General features: G+C 46.2%; 1 protein-coding gene across 1 annotated transcript in view; it reads right to left on the reverse strand.

Moving 5' to 3' along the window:
- Nucleotides 1-22267: 22267 nt before the first annotated feature.
- Nucleotides 22268-26594, reverse strand: part of LOC146810629 (cationic amino acid transporter 2-like) — a 160855-nt gene continuing 156528 nt past the window's right edge. Inside the window, exons 11-12 of the mRNA XM_085617682.1 lie at nt 25811-25919; nt 22268-25734 (exon numbers count right to left, since the gene is read on the reverse strand). Of these exons, the coding sequence (XP_085473808.1) occupies nt 25580-25734; nt 25811-25919 (264 nt within the window). The 3' untranslated portion in view covers nt 22268-25579. The remainder of the gene's footprint in view (nt 25735-25810; nt 25920-26594) is intronic.

Here is a 26594-nt window from a genome sequence, read left to right on the forward strand (position 1 = left end):
TATATACTCGTAAGTTTGTAAACCGTGCTGTCAATACAAGGAGAAGTATACAGTGATGTGTACTAAAGTGACTTTTGTGCTCGGTGGTAGAACATGGTGCATATATTATGTACAAGGTGATTAAAACCACAGTATATACAAGGGAAAAGGAGGGTGTGGGCCAGAGTATTACGACAAACACAATGACTCTGATGCTTGTACAAATTATTCAATCATTTGCACCCAGAGCCTTGCTAGATCTGGACCCTTTCAACCCAATCGATGCTTAATTAAGAAGGCAAGGCGGGTCTTCATCAGGACAGGTGTAGGGGAGTAGGAGATGACAGCCCTAAGTAAATCACCTATTCAATCGTGATTAATGAGTCCTCATAAAAACGCAACCAATCCAAGTGGTGCGATCAGCTGTGGTCTTGCTTGCCGGCGTGGGAGATCTGCTGTAATAAATATGCAGGGATGTGCTGGGAAGAATAAATTAAAGAATCGAAAACGGGCGTGAGTCCCGGTAAAACGCTGCCGTCTCTTAGCGAGACGCCTAAGGCAGCACCCAAGGGTCGATACGGCAGCGTTTTACCGGGACTCACGCCAGGCCTACATAAAGGCAAAATTACACACCATAGAGCTTATCTGGGCAGAAGGCTACTCGATTTATTTTTAATTTATTTTTCTCTCTCTCCAATGAGTCTTAAAAAGAGATCCAAAAAATAAAGTGTAATTGTGACTGTACCTGGAGGCAGCAGAGCACTCTTCAGGCTTGTTTCACAAGTGCATCAGAGTCTGAGATGCGGTATATTATGGGCAACAAAAGTGCTTCAAAATAGAGGGATGTCGTATGAATAGACACCCTTCTGGCACGGTGGAAGCCGGTACGTGCACCCTTGGCTCCCCCTTGCTATTTTGGAGACACAAGTCAGGTGTCCAGAGAGGCAAATATTAACCTTGCGACCTGACGAAATTGCCACAACGCTGCAGAGGCAATGAAACCTGTTGGCCTACTTTGAAAAGGTTTGCAACATGCTGTGATTTTTAATATTGAGTAAGCTCACGATTGTGAATAAAGAGGGCCATGCCAATGTGAGACTTAACTCAATTTTATTTAGCAATACACATTTTGGTATAGTTCACAGGGTTTTCATTTATAAATTCTTTACTTGCTTTTGTCTTTTGACTGGACACACAATTCCTTCTTTTCTGTGAGAAAGCAACCGATGATGATAGATGCATGCTGGTGAGAACCTGCCAGTAGCTCCTCTGGTGTTGCACACGTGAGGTGCTTTCTCACTTCTTCACTCACTTTTTGACATATTTTATATCCACCTTTCTCTGCATTAAGGGGGTATACTTGTGGAATAGTCTGACTGTTTGTTTATCTGTAGAATGTGGGTATCTAGGATGGGTCTAAAATGAATTTTAAAAGTTATTAGCGGGTGGTTGGAGTTAGATACACCCGTAACTCCTTGTCTTATGTATAAATGGGATTTTTGCCCCTTGACAAGCCAGGCCTTTGTTGATTAAATTGTTTCACATGGCCACTGTTCCAAAGGCTCTGTCATGTTATTCTGGGTTACTCATTCTTTAAAAACCCAACACCATATCTAAACGCACTCTGTGCAAAGGAGTTTTTAGTAAAAAAATATTCTTGAATTGGACATTGTGTGAACAGAATGTATGATAGACTCAAAGTAGTATTGCTTCCATGGTAAAGATACTGATTGGGTGGAGCAACCTTTCCACAATAGTGGTGTGGTGCAGGCAAACAGTAAATTGCGCCTAGAAAGGGAATGGGAGTGATGCAATAGGTTGACAAGACTGGGAAACAGTACAGATGGAAGTAGTGTAGGACTAGGCAAGAGTAGACCAGTTTCTCCTTTTAGTTCGAGCCTAGGCAGCGTGAGCACTAGCTCAACATGCTGTATTCAGTCAGGGGGCTTACATCCAGCCTACAGATTGATTGGCTGTTGCCAGTGTTCTTTAAAAAAAAAAAAAAAAAAAAAATGGTTCCTGCTTGTTACAACTTTTTTCTCCATTGTTGACTACGATAGATCGCCCCTATGATTTGAATCCTTTTACTTTCGTCTATTTCTGGTTGTGTATGTGCACTACATTTTTTGTTTATATCAGCCCCTGTTTTTGGAAGGTTCCCAATTGTCTCTTTACTGTTCATGCTCCGAGCGCCACTCTCGTCATATTGTCTGTTTTCCGAGGGCACCACTTCTGTCCACCCACACGCTCCCTTTTCACTGTTTGTCCCCCTACTTTCTTATTATTTTTGTGTGAAAGACCTAGTCCTAGACGAATGCAAACTGAGAATGAAACAGTAACACTCTGCCTGACATAACAATGGCTGCCACTAGGGACACTATTACACTAGCATGCATCTATATTGACTTGACACCGTCTCCGATTTTGGCCTGCGTAATTGACTTAGTAAATTTCTGCTGCATGTGTCTATTTTAACTAGTCTTCAACAACACAAGAATCCGCGGGTCTATAACAGTCTAGCTGAGACACAAAGACAGCAAACCAGCATATTCAGACACAAAGTCCTTAAATAGGGGACCAAGTTCCATCACCCACCGAGGTGGCATGCTTCATCATCTGGGACCTCCGTTAACCGCACCTGGTGCATTTAAAGAGCGGCAACTCCTTTATTTACTGTAAAAAGGAGGAGCTCACGGATGTTTTATGATGTGACATGGAGGGTAAAAATCTCCTAGTGACAAAGGCTGCCAATTGTGTGGTGAAGCTAAGTGCAGTGTATAAGAAAGAAAATGTGATTTAAAATTGACTACCAGTAGAAAAATATTTTTACTCAGTATCTAATGGGGTCAAAGTAAAATGGAGGAATAAGAGGAACACTTGTACACAAAAATTATAGGAACACGTCCTCAGTGGTCTACATGTTTCAGCCAACTAGTGTCTAAACAATAAAACAGTGGCTTTCGTCAGGACCAAATCGTGAAACTACTGCAAATGTTGAAAATAAAGTGAAAAACACAACAAAGGAACGATACAACCTACACAGGTACCTGCTTATCTTCAGATATGCGGCACAGTAGGTATGTAAAATAATCACCTGTTAAAGAAAGGAAAATTTAAACAGGAGAAAACATGACTGATATATGCTGGTTGAGGTCAAAAGTATTCAGTGACTTAAAACAAATGTGCCAATAGTAAACATTTGTCATGAAGGAGTCTAGATGGCCTCCTTACCCATAATCAATCGGGGATGCGTCCTGCACTCCTGGTAACAACTCAGGGCGTGAGGCAACGCTCTAAAAGACAGAAACAAAGAGAATGAATGAATGAATGAATGAATGGAAACTTGTAATCGCGCTACTTAGCCCGAAGGCATCAAGGCGCCTAAACAAAACAGTTCGAAAAAGAGGCAGATCGTATCTAAGCGTAGGCCTTGGCAAAAAGCCAGGTCTTAAGGGCCTTCCTAAAAGCCAGAGCCGATGGAAGAGATCTTATCTCCAAAGGCAGGGAATTCCACTGCCTGGGAGCAAGAGTTGAAAAAGCTCTACCTCCCCACCTAGCCTTACGTATCCTGGGCACTGAAAGCAGAAGTTTATTTGACGACCGGAGAGTTCTGGGGGGAATGTAGGGGACCAGCAAATCCTTCATACCCCCAGACCGATTGGTTGCCAAGGCTCTATAAATCAAAGTCAGGGACTTAAAGGATATCCTGGACTCAATAGGGAGCCAATGCAAGGTCCTTCTTGCCTGATGAGTCTTGGCCCGTTTAGGCAGGTCCAGGACCAGTCTAGCGGCAGCGTTCTGCACCATCTGTAGACGGGTCACCAAGCCCTTATTGATGCCCAAATAAAGAGCATTGCAATAATCAAGTCTGGACCCAATCAATGCCAGGACAATTTGTTTCCTGGCCTGGAAAGACAGATAGTGCCTGATCCTCCGTAAGATGTTTATCAGTCCCCAGCAGGTGGAGATGGTCCTGCTTACCTGTTGATCCATCCTCAAAAGGGGATCGATCAAAACGCCCAGATTTTTGGCCAGGGTCGACGGTATAGGGCACACCCCCATAGAGGGCGGCCACCAATCAGCTGACCAGAAATCCTCCTTTCCCCCGAACACCAGAAACTCTGTCTTATCCCCATTGAATTTCAATGAATTACCCACCATCCATTGAGCGACTGCCTTCAAACAGTTTTTAAAATTGGAGGCAGCCTGGATAGTGGGTTGGGTAAAGGACAGCAGAATCTGTGTGTCGTCAGCATAGGAGATAACCTCCATCCCAAAAGATCTAATAAGCCTGGCCAGTGGGGTAACATAGATGTTAAAGAGGGTCGGACTTAAAGCCGACCCCTGAGGGACCCCACAAAGCACAGGAAGGGATGGAGACAGAAAATCCCCCAGCTTTACCCTCTGTTCCCTCTGATTAAGAAAAGATGTCAGCAAACTAAGTGCTGTGCCCTTGACCCCGATCTCCCTCAGCCTTGATGTTAATACTGAGGGAGACAGGGTATCAAAAGCAGCCGAGAGATCCAAGAGGATGAGGAGAGTAGTCAGTCCCTTATCAACCCTAGTGCGAATGGTGTCGAGCACGATAGTAAGGGCAGACTCGGTACTGTGTTCTCTCCTGAAGCCGTGCTGCGAGTGGTCCAGCTTATCATGGGCTTCCAGAAAATCAACAAGATGCTTATTTAGATGGATTTCCAGCATCTTGGCAGGAGCTGGAAGCAACGAGATAGGGCGGAAGTTCTTAAGCACACCCGGGTCAAGAGAGGGTTTTTTTAAAAGAGGCTTGACCACCGCTTTCTTCCACTGAAGGGGGAAGGTCCCTTCCTTAATTGCCCCATTCATCACACCCAATAATGGTGGAAGAAGACAGTCTTTACACTGTTTGAGGAATTTAAGGGGGCAGGGGTCTAATGGGGAACCCGACCTGACCTTGGTCAAGAGGCCTTCAAGATCCAGTAGGGAAAGAGAGGGAAAACTAGACAAACTTCCAGAGGGCACCTCCTCAGATAAAGATGGCGGAACACAGTCTAAGGGGATAGATAGAGTCACCCTTTGTAGCTCCAGAGCTGAATAAATATCCACAATCTTGGTGTTGAAGAATTGTGCAATATCATTGCACAGCTGTTGTGAGCTCACCACCGGGTCTGGCATCTTTAGTGAGGTAAGCGTGTCCACGATTTTAAAAAGATCTTTAGGTGAGGAAAGTGAGGCAGTAAGAGAGGTAAAATATTCTTGTTTGGTTTTTATTACCTCCTTCTTATATAGCCTCAACATAGTTTTATGTCTGTCCCTCTCACACACATACCCACTGGACCGCCAACGACGCTCCTGTCGCCGTAATCCCTGCCTAAGTAATCTGAGTGGTTCCGAGAACCAAGGGGCGGATGGAGTTCTTCTGGCCGAATAGCACAAGATGGCCGGTGCAAGTTCGTCCAGGGCTAAAGTAACCCCATTCTCCAGCCTTTCCACCGCCGATGTTACCTCCTCCCCCGGGGCGATCAAAAGCCCTGCAAGCTTGGGAGCGAGTAGATTATTGGATAACTTTTTTAAGTTACGTCTTCGTTCAAACTTGGAAGGCAAATTACCCCTATTACTGGACAGAGAGGTTGTAAGGACCAGAGGAATTGCATAATGGTCTGACCATGAAAGGGGGATAGGCAATTCAGTGACCAACCGCATGTCGTTGGAGAAAACCCCATCCAGCGTATGGCCAACCAAATGTGTGGGGCCTCTGACTAGCTGTGTCAAACCGCACCCCGAGAAAGTATCCAAAAGAGACTGGGTTTCGGGCAAATCCACCTTCTCTAGATGAAAATTTACATCCCCCAGAACGGTGAGATGGTCACAACCGAAGTGTGGTTCTAGGACCTCCAGCATTTGACTACAGAAGTCTACTTTGCTCCCTGGGGGTCTGTAGATCAGGAGGCCCTTAAACGGCACTCCATAATCCCCATTAATAGAAAATTGGAGAGCCTGAAAGGACTCCTGATGATCATCTAGGGGAATGATGTGACAGGTCAGATGGTCCCTGTGCAAGATACCAATCCCTCCCCCCATCCGGCCCGTTCTGTCCATTCTGACTAAAATATAGCCATCGGGAACCGCCTCCACGAGATCAGGACCAGAGGAATCCTTTGCCCAGGTCTCAGTTATGAAAACCCAGTCCGGGACTCTGGACAACTAATGCCATGTAGAAAACAGAAATTTGTTCGTTCACCGGGGCAAGCCTGAGCAGGCTTGACTATTAAAACACATAAAGTGGGTCGAATGACTATGGAGAGCATGTATACGTCTGGAACCAAGTACTTGAATGCGGTTCAACAAGTATTGTTCACAACTGATATAGCACATCTTGTCACAGATACCGACATAAGTATTTTCTAGTAAAAATCGTTATACTTAACAAAGAGGACCGAGGCCTTTCACCTCTCAACGAGGGCACTGTGACTGTTGTGTCAAACATAACCAATATGTAAAGGGTTATGAAACCTTGCAGTCACCCACACATGTCGGCAAACATATAAACATACCTACAGCAAAAGCGCCATGGCACCGAAACAGGATAATTCTCCACATCATTTTGTGGGGAAAATACGAAGTCCTAAAGTCAAAATCATGCTTACCTGTCCGTCGTTACCCCGGACCTTCTTCCTAGTTTTTCCGAGTGGTAACTGGACCAGTGTAAACAAGACTAATTTATACGATGAACTTTAGGTATTGGTTACAGAACGCCAAACGCTGCATCAACGTGGCCCTCGTCACATGACAAGGGCGCTCCTGCGCCGTGCACGTCAAAGAATGTGTACGGGAATGAGCATGCTGGGTACTATAGTTCAGTTCGCTCAACTCGAGTTATGAAGGAATACGTCCTGCCCTGGATACATATATCAAGCAGAAAAGACAACCGTCTAAATTCGGCAGTGGCTCTATGGTTGCTGTTGGAGGCCATACTGCTCTAAATAACGTGGTCTTATACAGAAATACGTCCTGCCAAAAGTGTAATCAGACAGAAAAGAAAGCCATTAACATTCGGCAGTGGCTCTGTGATTGCTATTCCCGGCCAACCACCTGTACGTATCATGGTCTTTCTAATAATAAGATTTTTATGACAAATACAATTGTGCAACTGCAGTTGCACGAATTCGTTGGACATATTGCACAAATGGAAGTCGCCACCTAGTGATGTACCGGCGGTGCTGTTGTAAAACCCCACCTTATCACTTGTGCATATGGTCCACAGCAAGCTACAGCATGAGATGCAGTCAGGGTAAACACTAAATATTTTTAGCATCAAAAACGAGGTCTGAATCATTAGTCCCCCAGATTACTTATGATCGAACAAAAAAGGGAAGAACACCATTTAGAGTCGGCAGTGGCTCTGTGATTGCTGTTCCAGGCCATCCACCTGTAAGTATAATGGTCTTTCAAATAATGCGATTTTTGACACAGGTACAATAGTGCAACTACAGTTGCGTAGGTTCAATGAACATGTGGCAAAAATGGAATCAGCCACCCGGCGCTATATCGGTAATGCTGTTGTAAAACCCCGCCTTCTCGCTTATTAATATGATCCACTGCAGGCTACAAAATGAGATGCAGTAAAGGTAAACACAAAATATTTTGGCAATAAAACTGTATCGGAATCGTTAATCCCCCGAATTACTAGCTGAAATATTCATGTAGGAGCTATCTCCCCGAACATAAAGGTGGAGCACAACTGTGTTATAGCAGAGTCCAGGGAATAGCCTCATTCAACCCCAACTCATCGCTTCTCAATTTGAACACCCAACGCTGTTCTTTTCTGAACAGAAATTTGGAAATATCAGTGACATGTGTTGGAATGAAGGGTTGTTCAAGAATTGTCCAAATCAAGTCGTCAGGTCTGTGTTTCAATTCAACATAGTGGCTGGTCAAACGAGTTGACTGTCTTTGACATCTTATGGTGCTCTTATGTTCCATAATCCTCAATTTAACCTTTCTGGTAGTCATCCCTACAGATCTCTTATTGCAAGGACAGGTGATTAAATAAATCACCTTCTCACTATTGCAGTTTGTGTGTTTCATCTGTCTCCAGGGTTTGCATGTCCCGATGTCGATCTCTGTAGTATGATGTGTGTTTGAACATACAGCACAGTTGCCACATGCAAAGTGACCCTGGACAGGTGGCATGTTCCACAAGGTGTTTGTAGGGGAAACCGCCATGTTTCTTGGACGTGTATGGACCAATGTGTCACGCAAATTGACATTTCTTTTGAAGGAAAATAGTGGGGGTGGAAGATGTGCCTGTCCTACATTTAGAATTCGCCAGTGTTTCCGTATGATTTTCTGTATTTGGTTAGATTGGGTGCTGAACGTATTCACACATGTCAATCTATTCAAAGGGGCTTTTGGTACAGATGGTTCCAGTAAAGCTTCTCGATTGTTATTGCAAGCCCGCTTATATGATTGTCGTATAAATTTGGAAGGGTACTGTCGAACCTTTACATTTTGAGACAAGACGTCAGCATGCTCTCTAAAGCTGTCCATAGTGGAGCAATTTCGCCTCAATCTAAGAAATTGCCCAAAAGGTAGACCTGTCCTGAGTGACTTGGGGTGAAAGCTATCATATGACAAAAGGGAATTTCTTGCCATCGGTTTAGTGTATAATTCACTACCCAGACCATTCTCAATTGGGAAAATACGAAGATCCAAAAACGGCAAGCTAAGTTTGCTTGCTTCCATAGTGAAGTTGAGGAAGTTATTTTGATTGTTGAGCCACACATGGAAAGCCTCCAAAGTGACCCGGTCACCTCTCCAAATGGCAAAAATATCGTCAATGTAGCGTTTCCATACAACGATACAGTCACGAAAGGGATTGTTGTTGTTCAAAACGGAATGTTGTTCGAACAGATGGACATACAGGTTGGCCAGGCTGGGGGAAAAAACACTGCCCATCGGATACTTGAAGATAGACTTTGTTTTCGTACTTAAAAAAGTTTTCAGTCATAGCCAGCCTGGCACAATCCATAATAAATGCCACTGGCGAGCTCAAGCCGGTTGGATTGGCTTCTAACAGCCCTCTGATAGCTTCAAGGGTCTTTGTCTGAGGAATGCAGGTATATAGGGACTCCACGTCAAAACTGACTAGGAAATCCGTGTCGGTGTTAAAATCCAAACCAGGAAGCAACTGTAAAACATCCTTAGTGTCCTGAAGGTACGTTGGCATGGTCTTAACTAAGGGCCTAAGAAAGACGTTCACGAAAGTGGACAACGGTTCAAGGAGTGATCCCAGCCCATATATAATAGGCCTCCCCGGGGGGGGGACGTTGTGCCTTGTGTACCTTAGGTAACACGTAAAAGTAGGGAATAACCGGGTGTTCAGTCACCAAATAGTCCGCTTCATGTGCTGAAATCCAACCTTCCAACTTGGCCTCGTTGACCAACTCAATAATTTCCTTTTGGATTCTCGGTGTAGGGTCCATATCAAGAAGTTTATAAGATCTCTCATCACTTAGTTGTCTTAAACACTCAGTCCTATAGTCTAGAGCGTTAAGGATCACAATGGCTCCGCCCTTGTCGGCGGGCTTAATAATGATGGTAGAATTTTTGGAGAGAGAAGTCAAAGCCTGTTTTTCTAAGTTTGGTAAATTCTGGTATTGTCTGGTCAACCCAGTCTTAAGATCAGAGATGTCTTTAGTGACAGCTGTCTCGTAGGCAAGGACATGAGCGGGCAAGGAATGAACAGGTGGATTGAAAGTGGATTTGTTTCTAAGCCCGCTATCACTCTCACTGGCATCTAATGCAATGTTGTCACCTTTTTTGTCTTTAAAAAAGAAATGTAGTCTGATTTTGCGAAAAAAGGTTTGCTAATTCATATTGAATAGTGAAGGGGTCCCCCATATTGGTCAGTACAAAGCCCAAACCTCTGTTGAGAACTCTCTTCCACCTCCGTCAAAGTATAGGAGCTCAAATTCACCACTAGCTGCTGCTTGATCCTGTCCCTACTGGACCCTTCGAACATACTGCGTAAGTGCCGTGGTGATGTGGGTGGGCTCCAATGAACCCTTGTTTGATTTTGGGTTTGTTGTCCCCTTCTCCATCCCCGACCTAAAAAAGGCTGTGGTGGAGGATTGAAGGGCATCATATTCGGAAGAAAGGGAGGATTAGGATATTGCCACGGTGAAGGATGCCACCATTGTGGTTGTTGATTCCCTCGCCAATTGAGCCTGAGATTACTCCCTCTTCCTCTATTCCGTGTAGACTCATGTGTGGTGGAATCAGAGTCACTGGACCAGTCATCTGATCCTGAAGAGGAGTAATTTGAGCCATATCTTTTTCCTTTCCTATTGAACTCAGGTGGAACATAGTTCTCTTGTGTATACGGATACACTCTTTCTAAGGAAAACTTAGCTAAATCTTTTTTAAATTTTTCAATTTTAGAAGAGAGAATCCCATCTTTAAAATCTTTATTAGATTTATTACTCTCATCGAGATTTTTCTTGTAGACAGTGTTAGACAAAGTGGTCTTGATTTGTCCCTCTAATAGTTGAATCTCAATGAGTATAGCATCAGCGATGCGCTTAGCGGTACTGATGATCAAGATCAACCAGTCGCGAGTGCAGCGCCATGCTATCAATGACCAATCTTTGAGGAAGATCTCATCTTGTAAAAAAAGGCGGGGTGTATTGGTGACAATTAAACCAGTAGGTGCACAATTGCTACGTAAATATTCTGTCATAATTGCACCATGAATACCAGTGCGAGTGTGCGATTTCTTTAAAATGAGAAGTTTAGGCCAGTCATCTCCAGTTCCCCCTGCCGAGTTAGTTACGTTATCTAGAATACTGGGAGTGGTGGTCAATATGAGTCTAGCCATATCATCATCAAAGGCCAGACCTGTGAATTCAGCCATGCTCAAAAAGTCAAAGGACAACACTTAATATGGAAAAGAAGATAGAAAGTATGACATGAAAATAATACACAACAGCACTACTGTGTGTAAAGCACAAATGGACCCGCAGCCGTAGCTGCACAAAATACTTGAAAAAACAATAGGTTAGGGGGTCAAAGGGAATTTTAAAGACCTGCGCGGACAAATCCCCAAATCACTCAAACTTCAACAACACAAGAATCCGCGGGTCTATAACAGTCTATCAATCGTTATACTTAACAAAGAGGACAGAGGCCTTTCACCTCTCAACGAGGGCACTGTGACTGTTGTGTCAAACATAACCAATATGTAAAGGGTTACGAAACCTTGCAGTCACCCACACATGTCGGTAAACATATAAACATACCTACAGCAAAAGCGCCATGGGACCGAAACAGGATAATTCTCCACTATTTAAGGACTTTCTGTGTCTGAATATGCTGGTTTTCTGTCTTTGTGTCTCAGCTAGACTGTTATAGACCCGCGGATTCTTGTGTTGTTGAAGTTTGAGGGATTTGGGGATTTGTCCGCGCAGGTCTTTAAAATTCCCTTTGACCCCCTAACCTATTGTTTTTTCAAGTATTTTAACAAGTCACCATCCCCGAATTTGGCATGCGTAAGTTTGTCATTTTGGACACTCGATTGTTAAGGCCACATGGGATAGGGACGCCACAGAGGAGAGTCCATAATACGGATTTCAACAATCTGCTATCTGCTGACCAGGTCTGGCAGGGGCTGCGTTTGTTTCACAGCAGCTGGGGTTCCTAGTTTTATTGTTTTTATTTTCCATGGGCACTTGAAGGTGCATCACAACATTATTTCGTGTTGATGTTGGAAGTGTCGTAAATTGGGCTTACATAGGACATGAATCTTCATTATGTAATTATCAGAATCATCTGCAACTTAGTGACAGTTGCTTGTGGGCCATATTTGATGTTGGCTTTGGGGTGGGCGTGGCTAGCCAGCCAAGATGGCACACACTCCAGTGAGGCTCTGCAGCTTGGCTCGATTATCCGTCTAAACCCATAAGCCTGCAACACCATCTGCACATCATGTTACATCCCACAGGTACCAAACACCGTGGGAGCATTGTGGCACTAACTGTGTGCTCGGAGACGGCGTGCTGCTGGAGAAGGGCTGACACACCAGAACGGTGGACCAGTGGATGTGTTGCGGACGTGGACTGTGCTTGGCGACGGGTGGCACCTCCTGTCCCCTGGGGCCCCAGTGGAAGCATATCTGTGCAGGCTTCCACATCCATTGACTCCTGATCGGTAAGTGGATCAGGAATCAGCAGAGCACTGGATGCCTTGCCGGATCTCGCCCCTGCTGCTGGCAGTGGGCGCACAGTAGGCCAACACGTAGACCCAGACAAACTGGGAGAGTTCAACCAAGCGTGACGAAATGCACACCAGTTTCATCCGACGTTGTATTGTAAAGTTTCTTCATTGTTTATGCTTTTGCGTGCAGCCCAGATTTATTGTGGTTTGCCTAACAACCACTCACTTGAAAACTTATCACATAGCTGGAGGGCATCCTGCTCCTGTATCGGACACACAGCTTATTCCTTTAGAAAGTCAAAGGTATCGCAGGTTTTTCATGTTCAATGATTTTTATTGTTTGTTGATCAATGATACCATACTGCTCAATCCTAATTTAACCTGTCGCACAGGAGACGTAAATTGTGTTAAAGTTTCTAATACAGCAGATGTGCCGATCCAGGCCTCTTTCTGTAGTACGACGTATACATCAAACAACCTCAGTGGTATTTCCCAATGCATTTCAGGCTTTTCATCGCCCTTTGTCAGGGGTTCACTACAACTTTAGAAACCACAACGTTAAACTGTGTAATCAGACCATGGTACTAGCAAACGGTCAACAATGCATCAATGGCTTTTAGCCTTGCCTTTAAACTGACCCCATATTCCACGTTTTCCCTTTAAATTACGTGACTGATGATTGTTTGATGTATACGTCGTACTACAGAAAGAGGCCTGGATCGGCACATCTGCAGTATTAGAAACTTTTTGAATACATTTTACGTCTCCTGTGTGACAGGTTAAATTAGGACTGGGAGAGTTCCCTGGCCGCTCAAGGGTGCCCGCTGTGGGACTGCAGGGACCTGAGCGGTGGGTCGGGAGGCCAGGGCTGAAACAGCTCCCCACTAAATAGGGAAAACGGATTATCACTCACTGCTGAAGCCCAGGGGTCTTGTCAGACCCAGGCTTCCGGCTCCTGAAGTGCGTGTGGGACACTGACAACACCACCGGATATAGAAGCACGTGCAATCCCACCGGACGGGAGCACGGCAGCCAAAAGTATGGCAGGGGCCCAGGGGCTGGGCCTCCCTGCCAGAGATTGCGGCGGGACTGTTGGACGGCGTGGGATCCGTTGAGGCCTGCCTCATGCAACCCCGGGCATTTCTGTTTGCAGCAATCATGAGAGCACGGTAGCTGCTGCTGACACCGGACCAACAAAGACTCCACGCACATGAAGATGTCCTGGACATTTTAGCTCAGCCTCAGGCAGTGGGTGGAGCTGCGGCTGCCCCTGGCACTGCAACACTGGAGGATATGGAGCCGGAGGCCACCATTGCTGAACACATAGTTGGACCACCAGGCCTGTGCTAATCCACTAAACGGTATTCCTGCCTGTGCCAAGGTAGCACATGTCTGAAAACGGGTTAGCCACATTGATGTGAGCTGGGCCCCTTATGCAACCTGATTGCCATAGCGAGAAAAGGGCAGAACCTGAGCTCAGCATATTCCTAGGCACAAGTGTCCAAGTGGATACTGAATGCGAGTGGGACCTGGACTCGTTCCCCTTCAAAGTACAATTAAGCATTTTGGAGCAATGCATACAGGGCAATAAACCCACCTGGCATTGTTTAAATCCTCAACCGCACTCCCATACTTGAATTGACATCAACTTGCATCCAGGGGGGATTTACAGCATCCTTCCTTCCTCCCTCCCCCCCACCCTCTCCAACAATGCTTGGTGAAACAGACTAAAGCAACAGGCAGACATTGCCTTTTTCCTGAAGCAGATCTGCAAATGGTAGACAATGCATTGGGATGTGGCCTACTCCCCTGCAGACTGCTAGTAGCACTTGGCCAGCTGATCAGGACTGCGGGATGTTGGACACGATGGTGGCCCTCACGCTGGAGTCAAAACTGGACTCCATCCTACAGGAAGTTGAGAAAGTGGGCACCTCATTTACTCAGACGCACACCTCCCTCGAGGGGTGCATAGCCAAGATCACCTCATATTTTATGCTATTGCACGCCAACCACCGGAGGTTAGTGGAGAAGGTACAGGAAACAAAACTGGAAGTAGGTGAAATTTGCCCCGCCAATAAAACTGCATAAAAGAAATATAAGCATTAACAGTATGCATGGAAGCAATGGAGTGCAGAGTGGAAGATGCGGAGGGGCATTCCCGCCGCAGCAACATCCACGTTGCGGGATAGCCTGAGGGCACAAAAGGGTCTGATGCAGTGTCCTACCTGAACAATGTCTGAAATCTCTGTCACCGGCCAAAGCACTCTCCCCTCACTTTGTGGTTGAGAGAGCCCACCCAGTACCAGCGGGCTGACCTCTTCCGGGAGCTCGTCCCCGGCCCATCCTCTTCAATCTCCTCAACTTCAAGGACCGAGATGCTATGCTCCGTGAGGCTCGAAAATTAGAGGAGATAAAGGTAGACAATACCATAGTGCTCTTCTTCCCAAATTACGCCCCGGGAGTACAAAACAGAAGGGGAAAATTCCTGGCCTGCCTCAGGGTGATCTCGGGAGGAACCACTCACTTTTTGAACTCACAGGAGGAGACCTAGACCTGGCTGGAGGCGGCTGGGCACAATACAACATTGTCGTGCTCAATGGAACATACGCAGGCCATTAGTGGTCACCCGGGACCCCGAAGGGGAATGCATAAACAAAACAAGCATCAGTCTCCACGCCTGCGGGCAGGCAGCAACCTAGAACAGGTCCTGCAGGCAAGGCGACAGGTCTCACAAACAGCAGCAAAGAGCCAAAGCCACGAACAGGAACTATCTGACGCATCAGACTAGACTCTCCGTGATGACCGCTCCTCTGCGATTATGGCCATCTGAAGGAGACGCGAGGCTGATCCCAGATATAACGCAGCAAACCGCAGATAAGATCATTTGAATTATACAGTTTGAAGCCTCATATGAATCGATGCATTACTGCATACATACCTCACAATTACTGAAATAGTTGGGGAGGTGGGCCCCCCTCTGGGTCATAAACTTTAAAAAGCATACACCTTACCATGCAAGCTACCACCTACTGGTCCTTTGACACAAAGTGTGGCATTGTGCGCTCATTACAGGAGCATACTAGGACCACTACACATACTAATCTTTCCACCCACCCTTCCACAGCTGACACTTTTAAAGACACTGAATTAGTTAGTTGCCGCTAGGCATAGTTCAAAGTTTGGGCGGAAACACGTTGTCCCTCTGCTCTCTACCTGTTGAGACCCTCCTTTTTCTTTCTTTCCCGTTCCTTAACTGTTTTCTGTTTTATGGTATGGTACTTATTGCGATCATGCAGATGTGGATCCCATGGGTGCGGTCCCCGCATGCAACACAAGAAAGCACATCGACTAGCCCCCCAGTGCACAGTGCAGTTCACTCACCAAAAGGCTCCCACTTATGCAAAACATGTCCACCACTAACATAGTCACCTGTAATGTGCACTGGATGCACACATGGTGCACAGGTATGAAACCTATTCCTACCTCATACATAGGGCAGCATACAGTGATCCTGCAGGAGACGTATCTTGCACAATCTGAGGTCCATAGACTCCAGTGCTGATGGTGGGGAAAGCTGTTTGCCACAGGCTACTCCTCATACACTAGGGGGTACACTTATTTGGCTAAGACCAGGGGATCCCTTTGTGGAAGACGAGACGGAAATTGATCCACATAGCAGCTATGGATTTGTAAGGGGTCGTCTTGATGGGAAACCACTGTTACTCGGGAAACATTTACGCCCCTAACACAGACCAATCAAACTTACTGGTGCACGCTTTCCAGGGTGTTGTCCCCCTGTTGCGGAATCCCATGGCTGATAGGGGGAGACTTCAATGCAGTGCTAGACACCACACTAGATAGGTCATTCCCACTGCTGCTCCTGCAAAACAGCAGTCACAACTAATGCAAGGGCATTGAGGGGATGGCTACACCATTTGCATTTGGCTGACATTTAGAGGTTAAAGCACCCACACAAACTACATGTCAGTATAGACTGCTTTGTGGGGTCAGCAAACATGATTTCGGAGTGTCGCCAGACAGAATACTTGGGGAGGACACCCGCTGATCATAATTCCCATCTATTTCAATTGAGTAGGCAAGGGACAGGACAAACCAGACCACTCTGGCACCTACAACCAACAGCGCTCGAAGACCCACCATTTCGCGCAGCATTGGGCACTGCCATCACCACCTACCTCAAGACCAATGCCGGCTCGGTTGCTGACAAGAGAACGGAATGGGAAGCGATCAAGGTGGTGATGAGAGGGCAATGTCTGGGCATGGGGTGGTGCATCCATAAACAATTAGACCAAGAGGTGATACTTTTTGAAAATGCACTCTTACAATTGGAATCAGATGCAACTCAGGACCGAGAGATTGTTCTTAAACTTACTGAAACTCGTCGTGAACACGTGGCGGTGTTGGAGCGGTTACGATGCCTGAACTATGCTGCGTACTCAGCCCATACCCATGCCACGATTGACAAGGCAGGATGCCTACTGGTGTGGCTCATTTGGCAATAGCTGGTGCAGCGCCAAATCTAGGCGCTATGCTCAAGGACAGGAGATCCATTGACCACTCAACAAGATATACATCAGGAGTTTGTTGCACATTATATGATGCTGTATGAATATATAATGCACAGCGATCCGGAGGTGATTACAGTCCTACTTATCCCTCTGTCACTACTACCACTATCCCCGTCACAACGAGCAGAACGAGAAGAACCAATCACGCTCTTAGAGGTCCAAGCAGTCATAAAGACATTAGCCACAGGTAAAGCACCTGGCCCAGATGGCCTACCAGCTGAGTTTTATAAAGCATATGTACCGCTGCTGGCCCCCTAACTACTAGCAGTATATGACAAATTCCTAGAGATGTCTGCCCTACTGGCAATGCTCCCGGGATCTTTATTTGTGTCGCTTCCCAAACCAGACAGAAACCCTGAAATGCTGGGCTCATACCGGCCACTAGCGCTCCTAAATATGGATTATAAGATCCTAGCTAAAATATTGAGCGCTTGACTCCCCTGAAGCCCCACTTATGGCACGCCGACCGAAACCGTTTCATACAGGCCCGCAACACCTCCCTAAACATACGCCGTCTCTTCTGAGCAGCGGAGTACTCTAGGACGTGCTGGCCGCACTCTGGATGCTTTGTGTTGGATCTAAAAAAGTTGTTTGACACACTAGAATGGGAATATGTATTTACCGTTGTTAGAAGGTGGTTCTGACACTATGGGCCGCCCGGATTTTTCGCTTTTTGAGCACCTTATTGTTGAGCTTTTACTGTGGGGGAGCCTCATAAGTTGGGACTCACCCACATTGAACTCAGGATGGAAGAGACATGCCAGGGAAAGTCAGTGTGTTTACTGTGTTTTCACTTCCTTATTCCCCTATGGGAATGTGGAGCCAGGGGCTAAATTAACTTCAATTAGGCCTACAGATTCCAGACACGCACTTAAGTCCAATGTAGCGAATGTGAAAATAAGTATTCTGCAGAGTCCAAAGTCCTATTTGTACTGCTTTTGGGTCATCCAGAACTGTCATATTTCTCTGAGCCAGCCAAGACCAGACCCAGGCTGAGGGCTGACCTCAGCTGGATGGATTGATAACCTTTCTTCCACAAGCGAGGGCCTCCTCTCCACGAAGAGAAGATGGGTGGGGCTACAGGCCAATCCATCAACCTCTGTCGCTGGATGCCAGGCACCAGGCTGCACCAAGGAGGGAAGGCAGCTTGGGGGAAGGTGCTTCCGAGACATGTGGCAGAAACCCTGGACGACACCATTTTGAACAAGCTCAGAGGCTGGACAAGAAGGAGGGAGCAGGGGCAAGGACGTGATGTGTCGCTGTTTGATAGGACCAACAGAGACATCCTGCCAGCCCCCTACTCAACTTTTAAAAAGTGCTTGCACAGGAAGAGAAGGTCTCTCTGGGGTGTGGTCTGCTGAGGGTGAAGGTGCTGGAGCCTGGCGCAATGGGCAGTTGGAAGGAGAGACCCCCTGACTGCCCCCAGGACCCTATCAGCACCAGAAGAAGAGCCCAGGACTGGTGCACAGAAGCAGGGGCCTCTGCGCAGGGAGAGAGGCCCAGAAGGCGAGCCTGGCGAAAGGCTGCCGCAGGGAGCCAGTGAAGACCGCACACTGCTGAACCTGCCCTCTCAGAGACCCAGAGGGCAGAGGAGAGTGTTCCCAGTGACTGGGGCTGGTAAAGAGGAGCATGAAGCGCCCCATAGTGCTTCGCCAGGCATTTGGGAATCTGCCGTTTTGGTGCTTTGTGGCCCCCAGAGGAGGGGGGTCACCCTCACGGAAGACAGCACACTGCTGAATCTACCCTCTCAGAGACCCAGAGGGCAGAGGAGAGTGTTCCCAGTGGCTGGGGCTGGTAAAGAGGAGCATGAAGCGCCCCATAATGCCTCACCAGGCATTTGGAAATCTGCCGTTTTGGTGCTTCGTGGCCCCCAGAGGAGGGGGGTCACCCTCCTGTGTGAAAAGGGGTGCAGGGGGGCTGCAGGAGCAGCGCAGTCTCCCCCGGCATAAAGAAGAGCAGTCCACCCCTAAGTTTCACGGGGCATCTGAAAGAATAACCCCTCAAGGGCTCAGCCAGCCTTTAACACCTTCTAGGCTGGAACTTACGTTCTACAGCTGTGGGTGTACTATGAAGTGCATCATGGAGTGAAGGGCTGAGTTGGGGATGTCTGGAGAAGGGCATCCCCTAGAGGTAAAGTAGTGTAATTGCACCGAAATGCATTTACTATTGGTTATTTCTTTTTAGGTGGACTGAAAGTCACATGTGTAAAGTGAAGTACCTGTGTAAGGTGATGTTAAGCAAAATGGAGTTATGTTGCTGGACCTTCCTGCTAGGGGGTCTGGCTGTATTTACGTAATCCATGCTTTTACCTGTGATTCCTTTTAAAGTGAAGAGGCGCACTGCAGGAGAAGTGTAGTTGCCAGGAGTACTTCTTTTGAAGGGACCGTAAGTCACATGTGTACGGTGATGTCATAAGCCAAGTGGGGCTATGTTGCCAGACAGTCTTGCTAGGGTGTCTGGCTGTATATGCGCAATCCTGTGATTTCATCTGTGATGCCCTTAGGGGCTGTAATTGCAATGCATTCAAATGATCAACCAAGGTGATGAGTAATGTCATTCTAAAGTGTGCGTAAACATGGATTCTTGCTGCTGCGCTTAGGTGAAGACCCCAGACTGCTAGCCCTTAAGATATAGAGGTGCATACTTTATGGTCAGTAGGAGATGCTCAGTCAGGGTCATGTCTCACTAAGGCAGGTTTACCCCTTTTTAATGCTTGTTGAGGTAATGGGGTGGGTCGCCACTGGGATGGTGCCAGTGCGCAGGGCCCTCGCTTCAGGTTATGTTCAACTAACTGCATTGGGGGCAAGTTGATGTGCATACATGGGAGTGGTGGTACTAGACCCCACCCCCCCTGCGGGAGAGGTGGAGATGTTATGCAATGTCACAAAGTAATTCCAACAGCTTATGTGTATTTGTAAATTGGTGCATAGTATTGAGTAGTGTGTGTGTTTAATAAATGTACTCTTACTTTTATAAAGCAAAGTACAGACTGGACAATCAATTATTGAGTGTTATTTCTGCGCACCTGCAAATGGCGATTACTAGCCCACACCACCTCCCTTGAGTAAGCCTCAGACTGCTCTGCAACGCTACCCTCTGAGAGTCAGGCGCTACAATTGGGTGTTTGGTTCCCGGTGAAGGCCAAATGTAGTCATGTTATTTGTGCAGGCCTCACAGATGCTGCCTCGTTTTCTAACAACCATTCTCCCCAAATTTGGACTGGGAGCCCACTTCATTAGCCTAATCAAACTACTCTACATTCTTCCCACAGCCAGAGTAAAAACACGGCATTACGTATAGGACCCAATATCTATTGGTCGCGGCACCAGACACGGGTGCCCGCTGTTCCTATTGCTATTCTCCGTAGTCATAGAGCTATTGGCGGAAGTACTCTGCTGCGGAGGTGAGGACTGGAGAATTCCACTTGGTGATAGAACACATGAGGTCTCATTATATGCAGACGATCTACTACTCTTTCTACAAGATATAAGAGTCCCCTGTAATAACATAGCAAACTCACTATCTGACTTTGTTTTGCACTCTGGCCTACGAGTAAATTGGACGAAGTCATGCTTATACCCGTTCCAAGAAACCCTTGACAACCAACATTGGTGGTCAATGACATACAGGTGCATTGGCAACAGACTGTGTTCCGATATTTAGGGGTCCAGATTTATCAACAGCCAGGCAACCTACTGGAGGGTAACCTCATGTGCGCTATCAGCACAATCACATCGAACCCCACCCCCTCCTAACCGTAATGGGTCGTATAGCACACCTTAAGATGGTGGTGCTCCCACGTCTCTTATATTATTTCACCAATCTGACACTTTATGTTGGAACTCCTGTTCGCTTGAGCATGCCATGCGAGACTTTATCTGGCAGGGAATGCGCTGCAGAGTAGCACTATCTAAGCTGTATTTGCACATGGATCAGAGGGGCTGGCGGTGCCTAACATGGACCAATATTACCTGGCTGCACAGCTCCAATGGGTAGCCAAATGGGTTGGAGAAGCATGCCTGACAGACTCGGCCACACAGCTGCTAGGTGACACACACTCTTACGTCATAAGCCTGTTCCACCTAGGAAAGAAGGGGGCAATCCCTACTCAATTGTTGCTGGGTGTGGCTTACAGCTGCTTCTGCCAATGTTTGTGCATCACGCGACACACCATTCCATACGTGCCTTCTCTACCCATTCAGGGCACACCTAAAGGAGCGCGGGCCATCACTGCGGGAGAGTTAGCTGCCTGGAAGGAGGCCGGAATGCAAACTATAGGAGACATGTACTGTGATAGCCAAATGGTGCCCTTCAACACACTGGCCGACCAGGGTGGTCAGCCAAGGGGCCAATTCCTACTGTACAACTTGCTAACCTTGGCGATGCGGTCGCTATGGGGAGAAATAGCATATGAGCCCACAACACACCTCGCCATTCAAAATCTGCACGAACTAGGAATGGGAAGACCTCTCACCAAATGGTTTGCAGACTAATTGAGGGCACATACAACACAACCACTGACATCTCTTAGACAAAGTTGGGACATTGATGTACAAAGACCATGCACAGATCAGGAATCGGTAGCCATATTGGAGAGACCTCAGTGAATCCCTAGAAATGCTAGGCTCCATCTTATACAGTACTATATAGTCCAAACAGCGTACCTGACACCAGCCAAAATTAATAAATACTTTGGGCACGCAGACTCTAAATGCCCCAGATGTACTCATGTAGACGCAGACCTGTTGCACATACTGTAGAACCCTCACCACCCGCTGGAAACTTTTAACTAACTGCCTGTTGAACTGCACTGAACGAGAGTTGGATGCTTCTGGGAGGTATGCCTCCTAGGCCTCTCCCGCACATCTAAAAAACATAAAACAACGTCAAGGTTTATTGACTTTGGGTTAATCATGGCTGATCACCAAACGCTGGAAACCCCAGAGTGGCTCTCCGAGAGGACACCAGGGGGATCCGTAGGAACCCGATGGCGGCTGCACAGGATGCAATTCTCCTGGACTCCCGAAAGGCCTGGCGACAATAATAGCGCCCCAGGCATCTTCCGAAAGCGATTCTGACACATCCGCTAATCGCAATCAGGAAGCATATGTGACTCCATACATAGAGCATCACAGTGCGCAGCACCTTGGCATTACCCACATGCACACCTTAGACCTGGCATAGGATGTACTGAGATGGGACACATGGTTGATCTAATCACCAAAGGGCGCTGTAAGTGCTGGGGAGCGACAGAATAGTAAAGTTGGCCGAAGGTTAATAGTGTACCCCACCTAAACCCCCCCCCCCCCCCCGACCACACAACATACGACAAACGCAACACTATTAACACCCGACATTAAAGTCCAGCATGATGGAGATGCCAAGCAATGATATTTGTCGAGGCGCATACACTGAGTGACTAAATGCCACAAATAACACGTGATGCTTTAGCTTTTTCACGACAGTCCAATTTATTATGCAAATGTGATTGAACTATGTAATCTGTCGGAATGTAAACATGCGTGTTGCTCCCCTCCCCTCCCTTGTTTTTCAAAATTCAATAAACGAATTAAAACACAGAATATGATGCTGGATTTGCGCGGGATGCGCTGTGCCAGTGATGCTTGTTGCGGTGTAGATATGCGCCGTGAGTGCGCGCGCTGTCTCTCGGTGCTGTTCCTTTAGCGACTGCCCAAATATGGGACATTCGACATTACGCTGTTTTTCAAGCGAGGTACGAGTATGTGAGGCTTGTGTGCCAACAAGCTGTCTCTTTCAAATTGATGGCTTTGGGTGACAACGCGAGATAGTGTTTTTGTTGTCAGCCTGGATTTGTGACGGTTTTGATGACCATTCCCTTGGAAGAACTGCACAGGTGTGTTTTATTTAATTGGGTCGCCGTGAGGTGGGGATAAAAGCGGGCGCGATACGGATGTGGTGTTTTGCTTCCCCAAACCACTCGTATTCGTATTTGACACAGATTCAGGTGAGGCTGTATACGCAATGCGGGAAGCTAGAATGAATTGAAACTTGTGTGGTTGTATATGTGGGAATTATCGACTTTAAGCAGAGTGTTTTAATAAGTTTAATTGTTTTTAAAAAAATAGACGTGGGTTTGGCACACATGGGGTGCTTTTCTTGCATCCCCCTTATTGGCAGAATGTTTTAAGGATCGCAATCTCGATATTATCTGGAGGAGTCTGAGTCACAATTTATTGGAGCATGCATTGTGTGCGCTTGGCTCATTATGAAGGAAATGAGCTTACTTGCTTTATAGTGGAATATGCGGGACGGGTATCCATGGACGTGGTTATAAAAAGGTAGCCTGACTTTATTGTATGATGCCCCAATTTTCAGCAACAAATCTCTAGTGTGCTATCAAATAGCATGGTTGTCAGCAAAGTGCTCTGACACGTTCCCTTGCTTTGTATGAAAAGGCAACCGTCCCGGGACAGTTTAATTCCAGCGGTGGACGTGTTTCGGCTGAAGTGTTAGGGAGGGAGTCTCCTCCGCTCTGAAACTGAGGGAGGCTCAGACAGCTAAACAAGCCTTCCTTCCAGGGTGCCTGCTTCTGTAAAAGAAATGTAAAACATGCGATACTGGTCTACCTGCAAGCCTCAAGGGTGCTCTGAAGCCGGTATTTGCTTCAATTGATGGAATCACTTCCTGATCACATGTTTATTTTTTAGAGATGGTGTAAGGAGCTACCAGCTAAGGTGTGAAGTGTGTGCTTTTAAAATACAGTTAAACAATCTTTACACTATGCACAGTCTGTGTATTACTAAAATCTATACTTTGAAATCTTTTTTTTTTTATCCTGTATCCTTGTGCGTATTTTGTAGCAGTCTATCTTGTATTGTGAGCAATGCAAATTTAAAATAATGACTTGCACGTTACCAGTCCTTTCTGTCACAGACAACACTGGGACATTGTAGCACTAAACATACACAAGGCACTGTCCTCCACTGCACTAACTAGGCTTTAAATTGGTGGCTCTCTGGTGCAGTGCATTAACTAATAATTGTTTCACAATGTCTGATGGTGCATTTCCCAGTGACTAACATAACTTGCATTTAATTTTCATTAAAGCTGTGCGTTATTTATGTAGTTACCTAAAGGTGAAGGACGGAAGAAAGTTACTGAATATTCAGTTTTTTAGCTACTCGCTTGACCCCTGTCTTCATAAAATTCTCTTTGACGGCACGGCTCTTGCCTGCTGCATGTTTGTATACATATATTGGAACTAGTCTAACTCGAGGTGAACTTTAGAGCAACCCTTTCAGCTCAATTATCCAAAGTGTTTTTTCCTACACATTCAGATGCCTAAAGACCAATTGAGGCAGAGAGAATCCTTATTTTCTCCTAGGTCAAAACTACTTGCCCTTGGACTCAAAGAGCTGCCATCTTCCCTCTCCAAAGTCTACTTCCATCACAGCAGGTTCACACAGAGCTTTGTTAGCAAAATGCGTGGCGCTTTTCTACCCCATAAAGTAGAACTATTGTGAGGCTTCGCATTAAAAGGCACCGAATTTAAGATTTGGCAGAGTAAAGAAAAATGTGTGAAGTGGCATTGCTTGTTTTTCCTCGTCATGGGTTCCCTTTGGAACAGTCGCTCTGAGTTGCTAAGCCGAATCGAAGAGGACACGCTGCCGCATCGTTTAGGCTCCGAGTGGAGAGTGCGCCTTTTACTTTTATTTCCTCCTTATTAGTGATGTGCTCACTGTCTTCCTTTTTTTATTTACTTAATCTTTTGTATCAGAATGACCATAAAGGTTTAGTTAAGAAGCGGCACCAGCCCTGTCAAAGGACTTTAATTAATGCCTGGTAGTAATGGGGCCAGTGTATTCTGGATGATTTACCACAAACTTTGTCTTTAATATGTAATGGAAAGGATAATGTGCTGCATGGCTATACACTTATAAGGTCCCAGAGGCGGGATCTATTGGCTATACCGATACTTATTCACTGTGTTATTGGTCCGACTAGTTAAGTGTACATGTAAAAAAGAAAATCAAAAGATTGAGCACAGCAACCTACATTCAAATCCTCTGTGTGCTTGGCGGCCTTTGAAACTGACATGCGTGCCCTATAAAGCATAACCGGAACAGATGAGGACCACTGTTCACATGGCACAATAGTCCAATGAGGCAGGGTTGTGTGCGCCCTCCTATGCAATGACTAACTGATGGCTCGCTGGACTAATGCCTGCACAGCAGGGGGTCTGTATTTGACACATGGTGCTGGTTAAAAAACACAGCAAGGTTCATGCTGATGTTTCTCCTTCCAAAGTCGACAAAATGAGTAAAATTGTGTTTGGTAACAAACCTCTGTTATTCAGTGCAGAGATGTGCCAAAATGTGACTGTGCGATTTACAAATGCACATGTTGTATTCATTAGGAGAAAGGAACTTGCCTTAGGCTCAAAATGGAATGCAGCTGTGCTGTCAATGAATATATAAGCTATCGATCTGCCTCCCAGGACCAATGTGCTTCAAGTGTGTGGACGTTGCGCAAGGCTTTTTGATCACCCTACTCCTCTGAGACAATTGGAATCCATGTGGTGTATATAGGTTGGGGGGCACCTCTCTTGGCATTCCTTAGATTGCTGTGGCATGGCTTAGGCAGCCCTGTTGCTGCTTCCCATGCAGTAAGTGCTGCTAAACTAGAGTCTTGTACTTTGATGCAGAAGGTGGATTATGCCGGGTTTGTTGCTCTTCTATACAGATTAGGTAGAATTCGCCGCATCACTATAACCTAGGTTGGGTGATGTATATGGGTTGGAGCTGTGCGCTGATTTGCTTGAAAAGTTCTCCAGAGCTCTTCTACGGTTTCATCTTTTTTTCCAGTAGTTCGGCATTGGTTGTCTTTCCATTGGCTTCTTCTGTGGTCGTGCTGCCCATTTTTTCTAAGGGATTTTCTAGAAGGCAGCGACCCTCTGAGCTGTGATGGATGCCGTAGCCAAAGTAAATAAAGAAGCCTGGAAAAGAAATTGTATTTTATAATTGCATTTTTCAATGTGCCTGTAGTCACGCAACATTTTGCATTAAACTCACCAACGATCATCCAGACAGCATAGCGGACCCATGTGTCGGCGCTGAGCTGAACCATCAAATAGATGTTCACCAGAATGCTCAAGATGGGCAACACGGGCAGGCAGGGTACCTGTGATGTACAAGTTAAAAATAACATTCTTGTATTTAGAAACATTCTTCAACAGGTTGCTAAAGAATTCACAAAATATCATGAGAGTTCAGAGACGCTTGCACGAAACTTCAATGAGGTTGACGTCACATCCTCAACAGCCTACCATGGCGAGACCTCAGAGCTGGTGTGTTGTCTCGGAGTTTCATATGCTCACCATCCTACAATATTGTGTTCTGACTTGCACAGAAGACTTTGCGAGGAAATCTCTTCTTTTCATCCATAGTTCTACTCTACCTTGTTTCTTATATGGCTAGTTAGCGTCTCTTCTGACCTTCTTGCTTACTTCTCACTTTAAGCGTACTCCCATATGGTTTGCTTGCTTTTGTAAATCATCTTCTATGATGAACTCTGGTAGCTTCCCACTAGGGCTATATGTATTTATTGACCAGGAGTTTGCAATGCTGGGCTCCTCACTTAAGGCCCTGTGGCTACCTTGGAGTTGCACGTATGGTTCTATTACGCTTCTTCATGAGCACACCTGGCTATCTTTGCAGTGCCTAACCTCATGTTCCACTAACCCACAGGAGTATCATTAGGACCTGATCAATCAATTGACACTAAGTTATATTAACCCTGCTGGGTGACATGAAAATTGATAATCTAAACAGAGTGGGTTTTTGTTTGTTGGACCTG

The sequence above is a fragment of the Triturus cristatus genome, chromosome 7 (genome assembly GCF_964204655.1).
Source record: "Triturus cristatus chromosome 7, aTriCri1.1, whole genome shotgun sequence".
Taxonomy (NCBI): Eukaryota; Metazoa; Chordata; class Amphibia; order Caudata; family Salamandridae; genus Triturus; species Triturus cristatus.